Source organism: Rhinichthys klamathensis, unplaced genomic scaffold (assembly GCF_029890125.1).
Source record: "Rhinichthys klamathensis goyatoka isolate OS25496 unplaced genomic scaffold, OSU_Roscu_1.1 h1tg000059l_1, whole genome shotgun sequence".
Taxonomy (NCBI): domain Eukaryota; kingdom Metazoa; phylum Chordata; class Actinopteri; order Cypriniformes; family Leuciscidae; genus Rhinichthys; species Rhinichthys klamathensis.
In genome coordinates this window covers 469,702-485,472 of record NW_026606604.1, presented here as the reverse complement: position 1 = coordinate 485,472, position 15,771 = coordinate 469,702, and the positions used below count along the sequence as shown (strand labels likewise).

At 37.2% G+C, this 15,771-nt stretch overlaps 1 protein-coding gene across 1 annotated transcript in view; it reads right to left on the bottom strand.

Moving 5' to 3' along the window:
- The window catches only part of tpk1 (thiamin pyrophosphokinase 1), a 78,853-nt gene extending 63,375 nt beyond the window's left edge, over nt 1-15,478 (bottom strand). Inside the window, exons 1-3 of the mRNA XM_056248807.1 lie at nt 15,390-15,478; nt 9,291-9,362; nt 4,009-4,083 (exon numbers count right to left, since the gene is read on the bottom strand). Of these exons, the coding sequence (XP_056104782.1) occupies nt 4,009-4,083; nt 9,291-9,330 (115 nt within the window). The 5' untranslated portion in view covers nt 9,331-9,362; nt 15,390-15,478. The remainder of the gene's footprint in view (nt 1-4,008; nt 4,084-9,290; nt 9,363-15,389) is intronic.
- Between the last annotated feature and the right edge of the window lie 293 nt (nt 15,479-15,771).

Below are 15,771 nucleotides of genomic sequence, written 5' to 3'. Positions count from 1 at the left end.
TCCGCTGTTGCTGAGCATGAGCCGGTGTCCGCTGTTCCTGAGCCGGAGCCGGTGTCTGCTGTTCCTGAGCCGGAGCTGGTGTCTGCTGTTCCAGAGCTGGAGCCAGTGTCTGTTCCAGAGCCAGAGCCAGATCAGGAGATACCCATTCTCGCAGCCGGGGGAATACCGAGCAACTATCTGGAGCGTCTGGCACGGATCCTGGAAGGACCCTTCAGACCTTTTGTGTCCCTGGTTCCAGAGCCGGAACCAGTGCCAGTGCCTGTTCCAGAGCCGGAGCCTGTTCCAGAGCCGGAGCCGGAGCCAGAGCCAGAACCAGTGCCTGTTCCAGAGCCGGAGCCGGAGCCAGTGCCTGTTCCAGAGCCGGAGCCAGTGCCTGTTCCTGAGCCGGAGCCAGCGTCTGTTTCTGTGTTTGTGTCTGTCCCTTTGGCCATTACTGTTCTAGTGCCTGTTCCAGAGCCGGAGCCAGGGCCTGTTCCAGAGCCGGAGCCAGTGCCAGGGCCTGTTCCAGAGCCAGTGCCAGTGTCTGTTCCAGAGCCGGAGCCAGTGCCAGTGTCTGTTCCAGAGCCGGAGCCAGTGCCAGTGTCTGTTCCAGAGTCACTGCCCTGGCCGCCCGGAGGGTCTTCACCGCCCTGGCCGCCCGGAGGGTCTTCACCGCCCTGGCCGCCCGGAGGGTCTTCACCGCCCTGGCCGCCCGAGGGGTCTTCACCGCCCTGGCCGCCCGAGGGGTCTTCACCGCCCTGGCCGCCCGAGGGGTCGTCTGCTTCGCCCTGGCCGCCCAATGGGTCGTCTGCTTCGCCCTGGCCGCCCGATGGACTTTCTGGTTCGCCCTGGTTGCCGGCTAAACCATCACCCCCTGTTTCTGTTCTCTTTCATGGTCCTGGCCCTCCCATCCCTCCCTTGGATTTCCCACATTCCACCTTCCTCTTGGACTCTTGGGTTGTCTTGTGTACTGTCATGGAGCGTCTGGTAGCCGCTCCGTAGAGGGGAGGTTCTGTCACAGTGTCTGGTTGTGTTTGCCTGGGTTATCACTAGAGGTCCTCGTTCTCACGGTGTTATTCACATTAGACTACAATTCCCAGCATTCTGTTCTGTCACTTATCTGATTATTGCACTCAGCTGTTTCCCATCACCTTGTTAGTTCTGTGTGTATATATGCCCTGTCTGTGTTAGTGTTTGTTACGGAGTCCTTGTTTAATGTCCGCACACTTCTGTTCCTGTTTGCTGCCTGTTCTTGTTCATGTTTTTGTCTTGTGTTTTGGATTGCCTTATGGGATTTTGACCCCTGCCTGGATGACTACGAGTTTGGATTGCCCTTTAATTAAACTACTGCTCTTGGATTTTCTGCCTCCTGTGTGTGTTCCGTGACAATTTGGGCACATCAAAAATGAATTTTCAACTTGTTTCATACCAATTGTCCGAGGGAAACTTCTGGCTTTACACTACCATTCAAAACTTTGGGGTCAAAAATAATTTTTGGTAACACTTTAGTTTAGGGTCCAATTCTCAGATTAAATAGTTGCTTATTAGCATGCATATTACTAGGATATTGGCTGTTTATTAAAACACATATTAATGCCTTATTCTTCATGACCATATTCTACAACCCTTAATCCTACCCAATACCTAAACTTAACATCTAACTATTAATAAGCAGTATTTAAGTTTAGGAGTTTACGGAGGCAAAAGTCATAGTTAATAGTTAGTTAATAGCGTTTATATTTAATACTTTTGTTAAGAAAGGACAGATTAAATTGATCAAAAGTAGCCATGAAGATATTTACATTGTTAAAAAAATTCTAATAAATCAAAGCATACTGAAAAAAATTAATCACAGTTTCCACAAAAATATTACACAGCACAACTGTTATAATAATAAGATTTTTTTTTCTTGATCACCAAATCAACATATTAAAATGATTTCAGAAGGATCATGTGACACTGAAGACTGCTGAAAATTCAGCTTTGCCATCAAAGGGAATCACATTTTAAAATATATGAAAAAAATAAATCAGTTATTTCAAATTGTAATAATATTTCACAATATAAATGTTTTTACTGTATTACTGATCAAATAAATGCTTCTTCCAAAAACATAAAAAGAAATGCTACCAACCCACATTTTTTAATGGTAGTGTACAAAATAGAAATGGACCTGAGTCAGAGTAACTGGCATTTTTATATTGAGGCTAACAAAAACAAGGCTGTGAGTAACAGAAGTACAGAAGGATCAATAATGGGTACACAGGTAACAAACAAACTGTATTTCCGTTCCCGGCAGCCTTGTTTTCGTTAGTTTTTGGCAGCTACTCTGATGTCTAAGCCTATAGCATGCATCTACTAATCCGCTAGTAACTTCCACACAAAGCATTTCCGGTTCTAAATTCAGTACTAATGACGCAACTGGACTAGGAAAGAAGGGAACTTTTGAAGGCGGTTTTGAAAAGAGTCCAAAAATGTGTTGGTATCTGCAAAGAGCAGTCTTTGATCATCCAGCCCTATAGAGAGCTGCTGGTGCCACAGGCCCATAGGGCTGCACTTCTGAGGCTCACTGGAGGAGGGGTGGAGCGTCCTGCCCCGGTCCCTCAAGGAAAACCATCTGGATATGCTCACCCTGCTCCCAGCAACGCACTCATCGACAACCTGCTTTGCCTCCAGAGCAAAGCTGCATGAAACATGCACAGCAGCTCTAATGCAAGGGCAGGGGAATTATGATCAAGAGTTTTTAAATGAGAGAAAGAAAAAAAAAGTAATTTGTTTAAATCAGCATTAAGAAAATCATAGTTAACAAACTCTCACCCGCATAGAACCAAACCGGCAACTCTCTTAAGAGAAGAGTCTACATCAAATGATAGAAAACAAATAAAAAGCATTTTCTTGACTTATTTTACTGCTGAACGCTTTGCTAGCCCTAAAAATCATGTGAACAATCCTGGACTTACAAACTAGGGCAATCAAATGAATGCACAAAATTAGTCCAATTAATTACGAAAACATAATGCAATATGAAAATTAATGCAATTAATCATGCCCCCTAAACCTTAGCTAAAAATGTTTTTCAATAATTTATGTTCAAAAATGTTTTTCAATTATTTAGTCATCTGCCTCAGTAATGTAATGTCTAATGTAATAAATAGTCTTCATTTAAGGAAGTTCCACAGCAAAAATACATGAATAAATTCAATCAATATGCTATGCCAGTTTTTATTATAAATAGTGTGAGTAGTGTGTTCACATCAGTGTTATTTTAGTATTTTTATATACTATTATATTTATAATTTTAATATAATATTTTTAATATAATATTTTAATTTTATTTTGAGTTTTAGTAAATTTTTTACAGACATGTCAATATATATATATTTCTATTCAGCTTTATTTTTTTTCAGTTTCAGTTGTAGCAATCTTAGTGATTCAGCTTATTTTCTTTCAGTTTGTTGCCAATGGTTATTTTAAGATCTAATATTTATGTTTTACTTAATATCAACTTTATTTCAATGAACGAAAACCATTTTGATAGTATTAGTTAACAATAACAACACTGGTTCACACTGACAATTCCAACAAGAGAAAACTCAGTGCATAATATAAGTGCGTATTGTATAATACATAATTCGGTACATAAAACAGTACATACATCGAGACACAACTAGTCATGATCTACAATTCAATACAAGAGCTATAAATCAGGCTGCAATTGAAAATTGTTTTGGATCAGCAAATAAAGTTACCTGAAAGCACACAGCACTATAAAGACAAACAGAAAACAAAAAAAGTTATGTAATCATACATCATCCAGTGGGGGATCAAAAAGATGACTAATGCATTATGGGTTATAGGGGCTTTATAGCATACAGTGCCTCTATATCTCACCAATTAGGCCTGTCTGACCTTATCCAGAGAGTTCTGTGCCAGCTATCTCACCATTCTCTACTGCACAATCAAGCCAGACAAGTACAGACAAGCATCAAATCAAAGGCTGATGCGTGAAATTCATCACAAAATCAATACCTTTACTCCACAGTACATGGAAGTACCGCTCATCCAACGGTTGATTTAGGATAACCAAGCAAATCCTCTGTTTTCCTGGTGAAAGAAAACAAAATTGAACATTAATGGGCAGAAATATTTCAATAGCACCCTGTGGTTATGATGAAGTCTCTTTCATTTACATTGTGCCACTGAGAAAAACACATTGTAATATTTGGTTTAATCTGGTGAGATAAATCGAAGCAGCTAATGAAAACAGCAAGAGTAATAACTGTGATAATACAGCCTAATGCCTTTGGTAATTGCCTAAACACAAATTCTGATGTATAGATGTGCTTTATGTGCAGCAATTTAAAGCAAACTGTGTGATATTAACATATCAATTTCAGCTGATTTTACAGATATTATACAAATAATAATTATTATACAAACATATAAATTAATAATTAAACACAATATAAATAATTAACACAAATATATATCACTTTCATTCTTAGTGATAGTACAGGAAATCAATTATAGTCAATAAAGAACAGATTTTTTTAAACAGTAGTTTTTTTTTTAAATAAATGAATTATTAAATAAATAAATGAAAATGGGAAAGGGGTACTATGAAATCAATTCTTAATCTTACACTTTTTGTAGTAAAATATAATTTCTTATTTATTTTTCTAACATATAATAAACTTTCTGTCACATATTGATCCAACTATACAGCTTGAAACACTATAGAAGACAACTAAATTTGATTACTCTATAATTTTGCGTTATTTATATTTCAAGATAATGTTCTGTAAGGCCTCCCAGTGCACAAAAACAGTACAAAATGCATGGGTTCACACATTTAATTGCGATACATTTCAGAGCCAAGCTACTCACACATTTATAATTATAGTTATTCTAACATGAAGCTAATCAAATGTTTCTCCATACAGCACAATGCTACAACTGAAGTCTCTACTACATGGCCAAATGCTGGCAGGATTAAGGACATACGTCAGCATTAGAGCATTGTTTTTAATGCACATTGTTAAAAAAGAATCACCAACATCACAGGATGAGGAAACGTAACAAGTGAAGTACACAGTGTAGGTGTCAAAACTGTCTCCGAATAAATCACAAGTATACTGAATGTGGGCGTGAACAGAACACATCTTGCGGAACAGACTGGGGAAATATCAAGGTCCTGAGGTGCGAAAACACTGTATAAAATAATGAGAGCTATCGCAACACCCTAGGCAGTGGCGAAAGGACAACATCTGTATTTTGCAACAGTTACACAAAATCGGTTTTTCACATTTCAGTCACAGATTTTCATTTCCTGTAAATTGCATTTTTGACAGCATGCACTTTTAGTAGGGCACCAAGGACATTTTCCACATTAGAATATTCTTCTCTGGGAATTATCAATTGAAATACACAGATATTACCATATACCAAATTAGCTGAGAAGCTTGCTATTCATTAGGATACAACAAATTAGCAATTCAACACATAAACAAGCTGGGTTTGATTAGTTCACAAATTGGAATGAATAGGACATGAAACGCAATTTCTTATTCTAAACAGAGTTCCATTAAACATAAATGTTTTGAATATGTATGAATCGAAGGATCGTAAGGACACACTGAGACTTGAGAATGGCGTATTTTTGGATTAGGTCAAAAATCTAGGCCATGTCTTCAGTCTTCATTTCACTGAAGGGCTATATAGAACATATCAGAGAAGTGTAAAGTCACATCTATCTATTCCAGGGTATTTTTGTTCACTTGAGTCTTTTGTCTCGAAATCTCTTGAGTATGTGGACCTTATGGGAAAACTGTGAAAATATATGCACAGCAAGTATACTATACACTAAAACCAGTTCTTTACAGAAGAGATAAGCTCTACTATAAGAGCAAGAGAAAACAACTTTTAAGTTGAGATTCCAATAAAATAAAATAAAATCTTGATCTCAAAAAAAAAAAACACATATACAGTGCGTGCATAATTATTAGGCAAGTCGATATTCAAAAAATATAGTTTTCCCAAGCACATTTTACCAATTCCAAACCACATACATTTTAATAACTACTATTAATTTTGAATATAATAATTTAGTAGAATTAGAATTGTTAACTGCAAAAGACTTTAAACAGTTTCTGGTGGTTTCACACTTAATTCTTCACCTTTAATTCTTAGTCTCCAGTGCCTCCATTAGTCTCCAACTGCAAACTACCTGCTGTCTCCAGAAGTACAAGGTGTCAGATTCTCTGAGATTTTGCTAAGGCAAGGAATCCTGAACATGACACACACTTAATAAGAATCACAAACTGAGTGTCATAAAATAGATGAAGACTGACTTTTAAAAAAGTTTTATGGAGAGGTTGAGAGTGACTCTTGAGGGACCAGCACCAGTTCGAGTCAGACAACAGCGGCGGTGGCGAGGGAGTCACGGTGTGAACTGCTACTAACAATAAGCAAGACGAACCATTCAGGGTAGGAGACTTGGACTTAAAATTAACTCCAAAAACTCACTGCCAGATTCAGGAAGATCAATTCTTCAAACAGTCGTACAAGAGTGTTGCTGGTCCCTCAAGAGTCACTGTCAACCTATCTGTCTATAAAGCCTTTAAAACAGTCGGTCTTCATGTATTTCACAACACTTCAGCTTGTGATTCTTATTAAGGGATTTCCGAATTGTTCCTTAACAAAGTCTCAGAGAAACTGACACCTTATACACTCACCTAAAGGATTATTAGGAACACCATACTAATACTGTGTTTGACCCCCTTTCGCCTTCAGAACTGCCTTAATTCTACGTGCCATTGATTCAACAAGGTGCTGAAAGCATTCTTTAGAAATGTTGGCCCATATTGATAGGATAGCAACTTGCAGTTGATGGAGATTTGTGGGATGCACATCCAGGGCACGAAGCTCCCGTTCCACCACATCCCAAAGATGCTCTATTGGGTTGAGATCTGGTGACTGTGGGGGCCATTTTAGTGCAGTGAACTCATTGTCATGTTCAAGAAACCAATTTGAAATGATTCGAGCTTTGTGACATGGTGCATTATCCTGCTGAAAGTAGCCATCAGAGGATGGGTACATGGTGGCCATAAAGGGATGGACATGGTCAGAAACAATGCTCAGGTAGGCCGTGGCATTTAAACGATGCCCAATTGGCACTAAGGGGCCTAAAGTGTGCCAAGAAAACATCCCCCAAACCATTACACCACCACCACCAGCCTGCACAGTGGTAACAAGGCATGATGGATCCATGTTCTCATTCTGTTTACGCCAAATTCTGACTCTACCATCTGAATGTCTCAACAGAAATCGAGACTCATCAGACCAGGCAACATTTTTTCAGTCTTCAACTGTCCAATTTTGGTGAGCTCTTGCAAATTGTAGCCTCTTTTTCCTATTTGTAGTGGAGATGAGTGGTACCCGGTGGGGTCTTCTGCTGTTGTAACCCATCCGCCTCAAGGTTGTGTGTGTTGTGGCTTCACAAATGCTTTGCTGCATACCTCGGTTGTAACGAGTGATTATTTCAGTCAAAGTTGCTCTTCTATCAGCTTGAATCAATCGGCCCATTCTCCTCTGACCTCTAGCATCAACAAGGCATTTTCGCCCACAGGACTGCCGCATACTGGATGTTTTTCCCTTTTCACACCATTCTTTGTAAACCCTAGAAATGGTTGTGCATGAAAATCCCAGTAACTGAGCAGATTGTGAAATACTCAGACCGGCCCGTCTGGCACCAACAACCATGCCATGCTCAAAATTGCTTAAATCACCTTTCTTTCCCATTCTGACACTCAGTTTGGAGTTCAGGAGATTGTCTTGACCAGGACCACACCCCTAAATGCATTGAAGCAACTGCCATGTGATTGGTTGATTAGATAATTGCATTAATGAGAAATTGAATAGGTGTTCCTAATAATCCTTTAGGTGAGTGTACTTCTGGAGACTTCAAGTAGGTTGCAGTTTTGTAAAATGGTGGCACTGGAGACTAGGGTTCCTGATGGTTTCACACCTAATTCTTAAAAGTCTTTTGAAAAATAACAAAAGCACATAAAAAATGTAATCCTACAATAATAATAACAATACCGTAATAATAATAATAATAGCATTGCAATGCAGTCTACAACTAAAACCGCTCTTAACATTTCTTAAATTTATTCTAATTACAGTAAGAATGGCTGAGCCTAACGTTTTATAGAGAGCATGTTTTAAGAATTCTCACAGTGCAGCACAAGGCCTTTTCAGTCTCGTTAAACAGCATTGTGTGCGGTCAAGACTCAGGTTTTAAATTACGGCACAAAAGTTGTACATTTTAGTGAATTTGACAGTAAACCACCTTCACCACTTTACCAGCAAAAATTTGTAGGGAACCGGACATAAGTTGATGTTAGTCGTTGAGAATGCATTCATTACTGTAATGACCACAGGCGGTCTCAGACATATTGAAAGCATGGCTGCAATTCTTGGCCAATCATTAGAACCTGATTACTTACTTTCTGGTCATGTATTTATGGGGCACCTACCCAGAGAGGGATATAATTTTGAATAAAAGAATCCTCCAGAACAGATCTGTTATTTTGCTGTAGACTGCTCTCAGATTGAATGGGGCTGTTTTGTCCAGTTATTGCATGTGGGGGTGGGGCTCTGCAAAAAGTTAACTTGTCTGGGATCATTAGCTGATTGCCAAACTGCTTCTACAATCCTGTTAAAAAGCAAAAAACTAAACAGCCACATCCAGCATTGCCTGAACTTGGAAATAAATCACTGTGTTAATTTGGCTTGTTTTAATAGTTCCTGGTTTTTGCTCAAGAAAACAGCAGTTTAAAACAGTTTTAGGTTCATCTATTCTTAGAACCAATAATAAATGTACAGATCTAATAAAAACACACCCAGAAACCCACATTGTGTGATAAAATATGCAAAACAGACATTTGCCATTATCAATATGACTGTGTTAGTGTAGTCTTATCTGTACAAACAAAAAAATTATTACACCTGAATAAACCAGAAATGATGGACAAAGGGAACCATTTCATTTCTTTGAAAATCTTTTTCTAAGCCATAGTGAATTAAAAAACACTGAAAGTAAAAGATTTTTATTAAAATTCAGTTATAACGTGTAAGACATAGCACATTATAATAACTGTGAACATGCAAAGTGGCAAATTGTAACTGCGTTAAACTTCTGTGATATATTTATTAACTATGTTTATGTTCTTCTGGACAAAGTGTAAATGCATGCATGGGCAAGAATAAATACATTCAGACATTTAAATGAGTTTCAAATGAATAATTACCTGGAGGCGAAAGGCAATCTAATGGAGCGAATTCATCCATGGTCTGTGTTTATAATAAGCTGGATTCATCAACTGAAGAAGAAAACAAATAAAAACATATTAAAAGACAACACAAAAAGATCTGGCAAATTAGATGTTCTAATCAAAACAACAGGTTTCTATTTCTATTATGACAGATAAAGTAATACACTGAAAAATAAAACACAATAGACAATTTGACGTCTAAAATACAAGATAAAAACAGAAATGGAAGAAATGTTCCTTCGCTCACCTTCTTTCACGGTCTTGCCTATGACCTCTCGGTCCTGTGAATGCTAACTTTTCCTATCTAACTTACCTATGCTCTACTCCTGTAATGTGTCACTAGTTTAGCTCATGGTAGTCTCACAGCCAGATTACTGGTCTGAACAGCAGATTATTCTGATCAGGAACTACCCACTTAGAAAAGAGAAGACAACAGCACACATTCGCATGTGTGATTTTGCTCAATAAACAAAAGCTAACATGAGTAACTTTTAAACATGAGAAACATTTAGACACAATATTGGCAGATACATTTGTATGTTTGCTTATTATAATAAAGCCAAAACAGAATCAAACGTTGCACGCCTCCTAGCAACATTAGGAGTGTTTAATTCCTGAATGAATGAGTGTTTTTGAATGAATCCCTTGAGTGGATAATTCAATGATAATTATCTGTTAGTCTATTTTAATAATTTGCAACGAATGTGCACTTGTAGTGTACTTCAAATCTTTAAAGTTTTTTTTTTTTCATAACAGTTTTTCTCAGTGGCTTTGGTGCATTTCTCAGATCACAACTGAAATTCTCAAAACTACTCGTGCAACATCATCTAGTCACTTGTACACATCATAAAAGCATGCAGCTGATCTCATGAAATGGCGTATGTATGACACGCCAATTCGTATTTTCATTTTTGGCGTGCTATCAACACGCATAATCGCTTTTCAGCGTGTTTATCAACGCCTTTGACTTAACGTTATATTACTGTATTATGTATATATAAATATATGACCTACCCCAACCCCGTCCCTAAACCTACCCGTCACTGGGGTTAATACCATTTATGAGTCTTCTCCTACCATCCTAGGAAAAGAAATATCGCTCCACAGATGTAGATATAGATTTTGCTTCGTTTCGCTCGGACATTTAACGGCGTACACATACACGCGGAATCACTCGGACATTTAATGGCGTAGACATACACGCAAAAGATTTCGGCGTGGACATACACGCGGATAGCTCAAAATGCGTATAGATAACACGCCACTTGAATTGAAAGTGGCGTGTATGTTTACGCAAAGTCATGATGTCATGTTGAGATTCACATTCTTTTGAACAAATTGCAAACATTCATGCAATAGATTATGAATAATTGTCTGTTTCATACATTATCAATTGCTTATGTCATGTTGATCAAAATGTATTATACTGGTTCCCTGTTTAATAGTCTTACCCCTCAAAACCTAAGCATTAGTTCATTGCATAAGTCAGTAAAATAGTTCAACTAGTTGTCATAAACTGAGAAGCATATTTTCTATAAGACTTTTTTTTTGTAAATGTGTCCTGAATTGATGAATTCCGGAGATGAATTCTGAATTTATTTCACTAATGAGGGGAAATGTAAAGGGCTAGATGATGTGCAGGGCTATGACCAATGATCAACCAGTTCTCTAAAAGAGCTTCAAAAGTTCGCATGAAGCTTCATTTGGCAAGCATGTATAGACAGAGCACAACACAGTGTTACAAATTCTGACAATGGAAGAAGAACAAGGAAACAAACAGGGTCAACAGGCCGGGAAGAAGAAGAGGAGTAAGGATGAGTGGTGGAAGGGTACGGAGGCAAAACAGTGGAAGAGGTAGAAGAGGCCAAGATTAGAAATGTCTTTTTCTTTATATCGCAATGACATTGTACTGTGATTTGTTGACAGACCAACAGTAAAAGTCTCTTGCAATCAATATCCCACGCTGTGTAAATTTACTGCTGAAATGTATATGTGCCATACAGATAAAGTGCAGTCTAGTGCATTTTCAATCATTGTCATCAAAATCGTAGCCTTATTTTACATCTGAAAATACTGACAGAGTACACTATTATATTGACAACATGACTAAGCATTTTTTTTACTATCTTGCTTGTGAACAATGACACAATGACTTGTCATTCTGATAGTACTGATATGTTCATTGACATAAATACTTACTTTTGAGAGATGAACAAAGGATTTTGAGTAAGCGATTCTGCATTGTGTGCTGTTTGTCCGAATTGTTTCGAGAAATGCACTTACTGGTTTTCCAATCTTAAGGATGATTTGAGAAATATACCAAAGTGACTGAGAAAAAGTGTAAGTACACTTTAGTAAAAATGCACTTTGTAATAATGTCCAATTAAAAATTTTACTTTAAAGTAGCTACATTGTTTTAGCAAATAATCTTCCGTTGATTAACATAAAGCACATGTAAAGTATTATAATTTGAACTGTATGTTGTTCGAAGTTATATTTTATTATACTTAAATTATACATTACAACTTCATTATTACAAATGAGCAATTAAATGTATATACATGACTTATAAGTTTCATTAGAAAGTGCATTAAAGAATATTTAGTTTACCATAAATGTTTGAGTATTCATCAGGACTTTTTAATCATATAAAACTACATCTATTTTTTTTTTTTTAAATTGAAATTAACATGACTGTTCGAAAACATTAGTTTGCAGTGCACTTAAATATATTATTTTCCATAATAAGTTCTCTTTTTAAAAGTATGTTAAAATGTACTTATTTTTTCACAATCAATCAGATGGCTAAAGTTTTGAAGAACACCTCATTTAAATGATAAATTGAAAAGTTTCAAGCTTCACGACCAGAAAGAAAATTTAATTGATTGTTGTATTCTGTCCAGAAACAGATGTCTTATCCTGGCTGATTATGAAAGCACTGGTTGAGAGGACAGCACTTCAAGCTTTATATGCGAGATAAATATTTCATTATTTACTCAACACACAGTGCAAAATGTCATTACTTGGATCAATCCCGCTGAGAACAGATCAATGAAGGTAGAGAGGTGCATCCCTAACACTCTGCCAAAATGGATCAACATAGCAACTAAAAGGGGCTAATCCAACCTGACACCCACAAAACTATTGATGAAAGTAGAGTGCTGTCAAAAAGACATTGCAACAGAAACTCAAACTCAAGCAGTTGGGCCTTAAAGGAATAGTTCACTTCAAAATGAAAATTCTGTCATCATTTACTCACCCTCAAGTTGTTTCAAACCTGTATGAATTTCTTATTCTTTCTTGTGCTGAACACAAAAGAAGATATTTTGAAGAATATGGGTAACCAAACAGTTGATGACTTCCATCATCAAGTATTTTTTTCTTCCTATGGAAGTCAATGGGGCCCATCAACTGTCTGTTTACCAACATTCTTCAAAATATCTTCTTTTGTGTTCAGCAGAAGAAAGAAATTCATACAGGTTTGAAACAACTTGAGGGAGAGTCAATGATGACAGAATTTTCATTTTGAAGTGAACTATTCCTTTAAAGGAGCAGTGCACCCAAAAAAAAAAAACTCATCATTTATTGTATTATTTTGTCATTATTTATTTACCCTCATGTCCAATAAAACCCGTATGACTTTCTTTCTTCAGTGGAACACAAAAAGAGACAGTTTAAAGAGTCGTCGTGGTAATTTTTTTACCAGCTTCAAAAAAGGATGCGAAAACCCCATAATTGTCCCATAAAATTGGTTCATATGACTCATGCACTTTATAAAAATAGTTCTGAAGTCATGTGAAGCCAGTATTGAGTGAAGAATTTAAAGGAATAGTTCCCCCTAAATGAAAATTGTCCCATAATTTACTTACCCTCAAACCATCCTAGGTGTATATGACTTTCTTCTTTCAGCCGAACACAATCAGAGTTATATTAAAAAATATCCTGGCTCTTCCCAGCTTTGTAATGGCATTGAATAGTACCTGAGTTTTCGAAGCTCTAAAAACCGCATCCATCCATCATAAAAGTAATCCATACAACTCCAGTGGGTTAATAAATGCCTTCTGAAGCGAAGCGGTCAGAGGTCAGCCTACCGACGGAACTCGACTATCTTGTGAACGCACGTACAGCCATTGCCAGAAGCCAGTAATTAGCCTATAGTAATTGCCATTACATTTATTAACCCACTAGAGTCGCATGGATTACTTTTATGATGGATGGATGTGCTTTTGGGAGCTTCAAAAACTCAGGCACTATTTAATGGCATAACAAAGCTGTAAAGAGCCAGGATATTATTTAATATAACTCTGATTGTGTTCGGCTGAAAGAAGAAAATCATATACACCTACGCCATATACATTGTTTGAGGGTGAGTAAATTATGGGATAATTAAAATTGTGTGAACTATTCCTTTAAGTCTTATTATCAATGTGCTGTTTACTTGTAAGCAAATAAACTATTTATAATTGGACTGATGGCTCAATTGGACTGAAAAACCTTGATATAAATACGTCAATCGATCCAAATCCAAATTAAATTTCTATTTGATTGAAAAGGGGAGGTGTAGACCTGAAATAATACAATCAACATTTTCTCAAATGGATTCAAAAATACTTTACACACGTGCCAGGTGCTGTAATGCGTACGTTTACATACGTTTTGCCCCCTACGAATGTGTGTATATGGTTTTTTTACATCTCACAAACTGCTTAGTGGAGGAGACTGAATATACTATTTACTAAAAAAGATCTTCAGACAGTACATGTCATCAAGACAAAACTATTTTCGGAATGCATGTACAATACATGTAAACGTATACTTCCCTCTCCCCTTCTCAGCGGCTTTATTTATTCATCTGACCCTCGGTGAAACTTTTAAAGCCATCCAAACAACCACAGTACAATCCTTTGCTCTTTATTGTCAATTCATGAATGTTAAGTCATAGTCTACTTAAATGAGATTTTTGAATCTGGAAAACATTGAAAGTTCCCATTGATTGTAACTGCATGGAAAAGAGTGACCAGCCCAATACTTTAAAATATCTCCATTTGTGTCCCAGAGAAGAAAGTCACACGTGTCGTGTGTGCTTGTTATAAGTTGCTTTTGAGAAGAATACAATTATGTACAAAGATGTTATGTTTAAAAAAGAGGCAATTACTAATTAATATTATTAAATTGTTAACAAGGTGATTCTGAGGGGTAAACGCCTCACAATTATCTTTATCACAACACAGTAAAAGGTTGAGGGAGTTTTTTTTTTTTTTTTTTTACTTTAAAAGGCAAGACTGCCAGTTAAAAAATCAGCCTTGTCAACGGCTAAAGTAAGTTCTTTCTTTCCTCCATTGTGTTTTTAATTAATGTGGCCCTTGTTGTGTCGTTTTTTCCCTCTGGGTATTTTTGTAATTACTTCTATTGAATGAAATTTCAAGGCTCTCTGACTTAGTCTGGGGAAATTCTCTGCTTGACATCAGTTCTTGTTGTACTTTAAAGAAGAGCCAGAGTTCATTCTAAGGTTGAGTGCCCAAATAATTTACAGTTTACAAACTTTAATAACTCCCTCATTATATGCACAAGTAAATCACACAAGTGCTTCTTCAGGGACAGAATGTATTTTTAATGAAAGTCAAATATCATTATCTACAGCTTTCAGCTCTGGCACGATTTCACTCAAATCTTTAGCAAAGCTCACTACTTCATACATTTTGCAGGCCGAGTTTAAAGCAAACCTCAAGAGATATCGTAAAGAAATTATTACATCACGAAGATTAATACAGAAGATGAACTATGAGAAATAATCCGTCCATAAAAGTGATGGAGAAGATAAACATGCCATCAAAATGTACAGCGAGAGAACCCACAGCGACAAGCACTTACTGAACACTTGACATTTGGCTCTGTCTCAAAACCTAGAGAGCAGACTAACTTTCCTAAACAGCAGACGTATGCGCGTTCAGCGTTTGAGTAGAAAAACAGTTTTTTAGGGGGGCATCAAACGCGCATAACATCGCTGTCTAGGTAGTCAGCTCGCTAGGTTAATAGATACAGCGTGTGTCTCGTGTACTCACCATAGGTACTCACTCTGTGAATGGGTATCCAGCAGCATGCGTCCAGTCCACATTTGTGTACAATCAACGAGTGCCGAAGAGGGCGCTTGAGCTCCAGAATACTGTGTGACGTTTGTCACAGCGACATCTAGAGGTGGATTGTACACCTACACGGATCCCATTGAGGTCGGACAGACAGACAGACAGACAGACAGACAGACAGACAGACAGACAGACAGACAGACAGACAGACAGACAGACAGATAGAAAGATAGATAGATAGATAGATAGATAGATAGATAGATAGATAGATAGATAGATAGATAGATAGATAGATAGATAGATAGATAGATAGATAGATAGATAGATAGATAGATAAATTGATAAATATTTTGATAAATAATTGATAAATATTT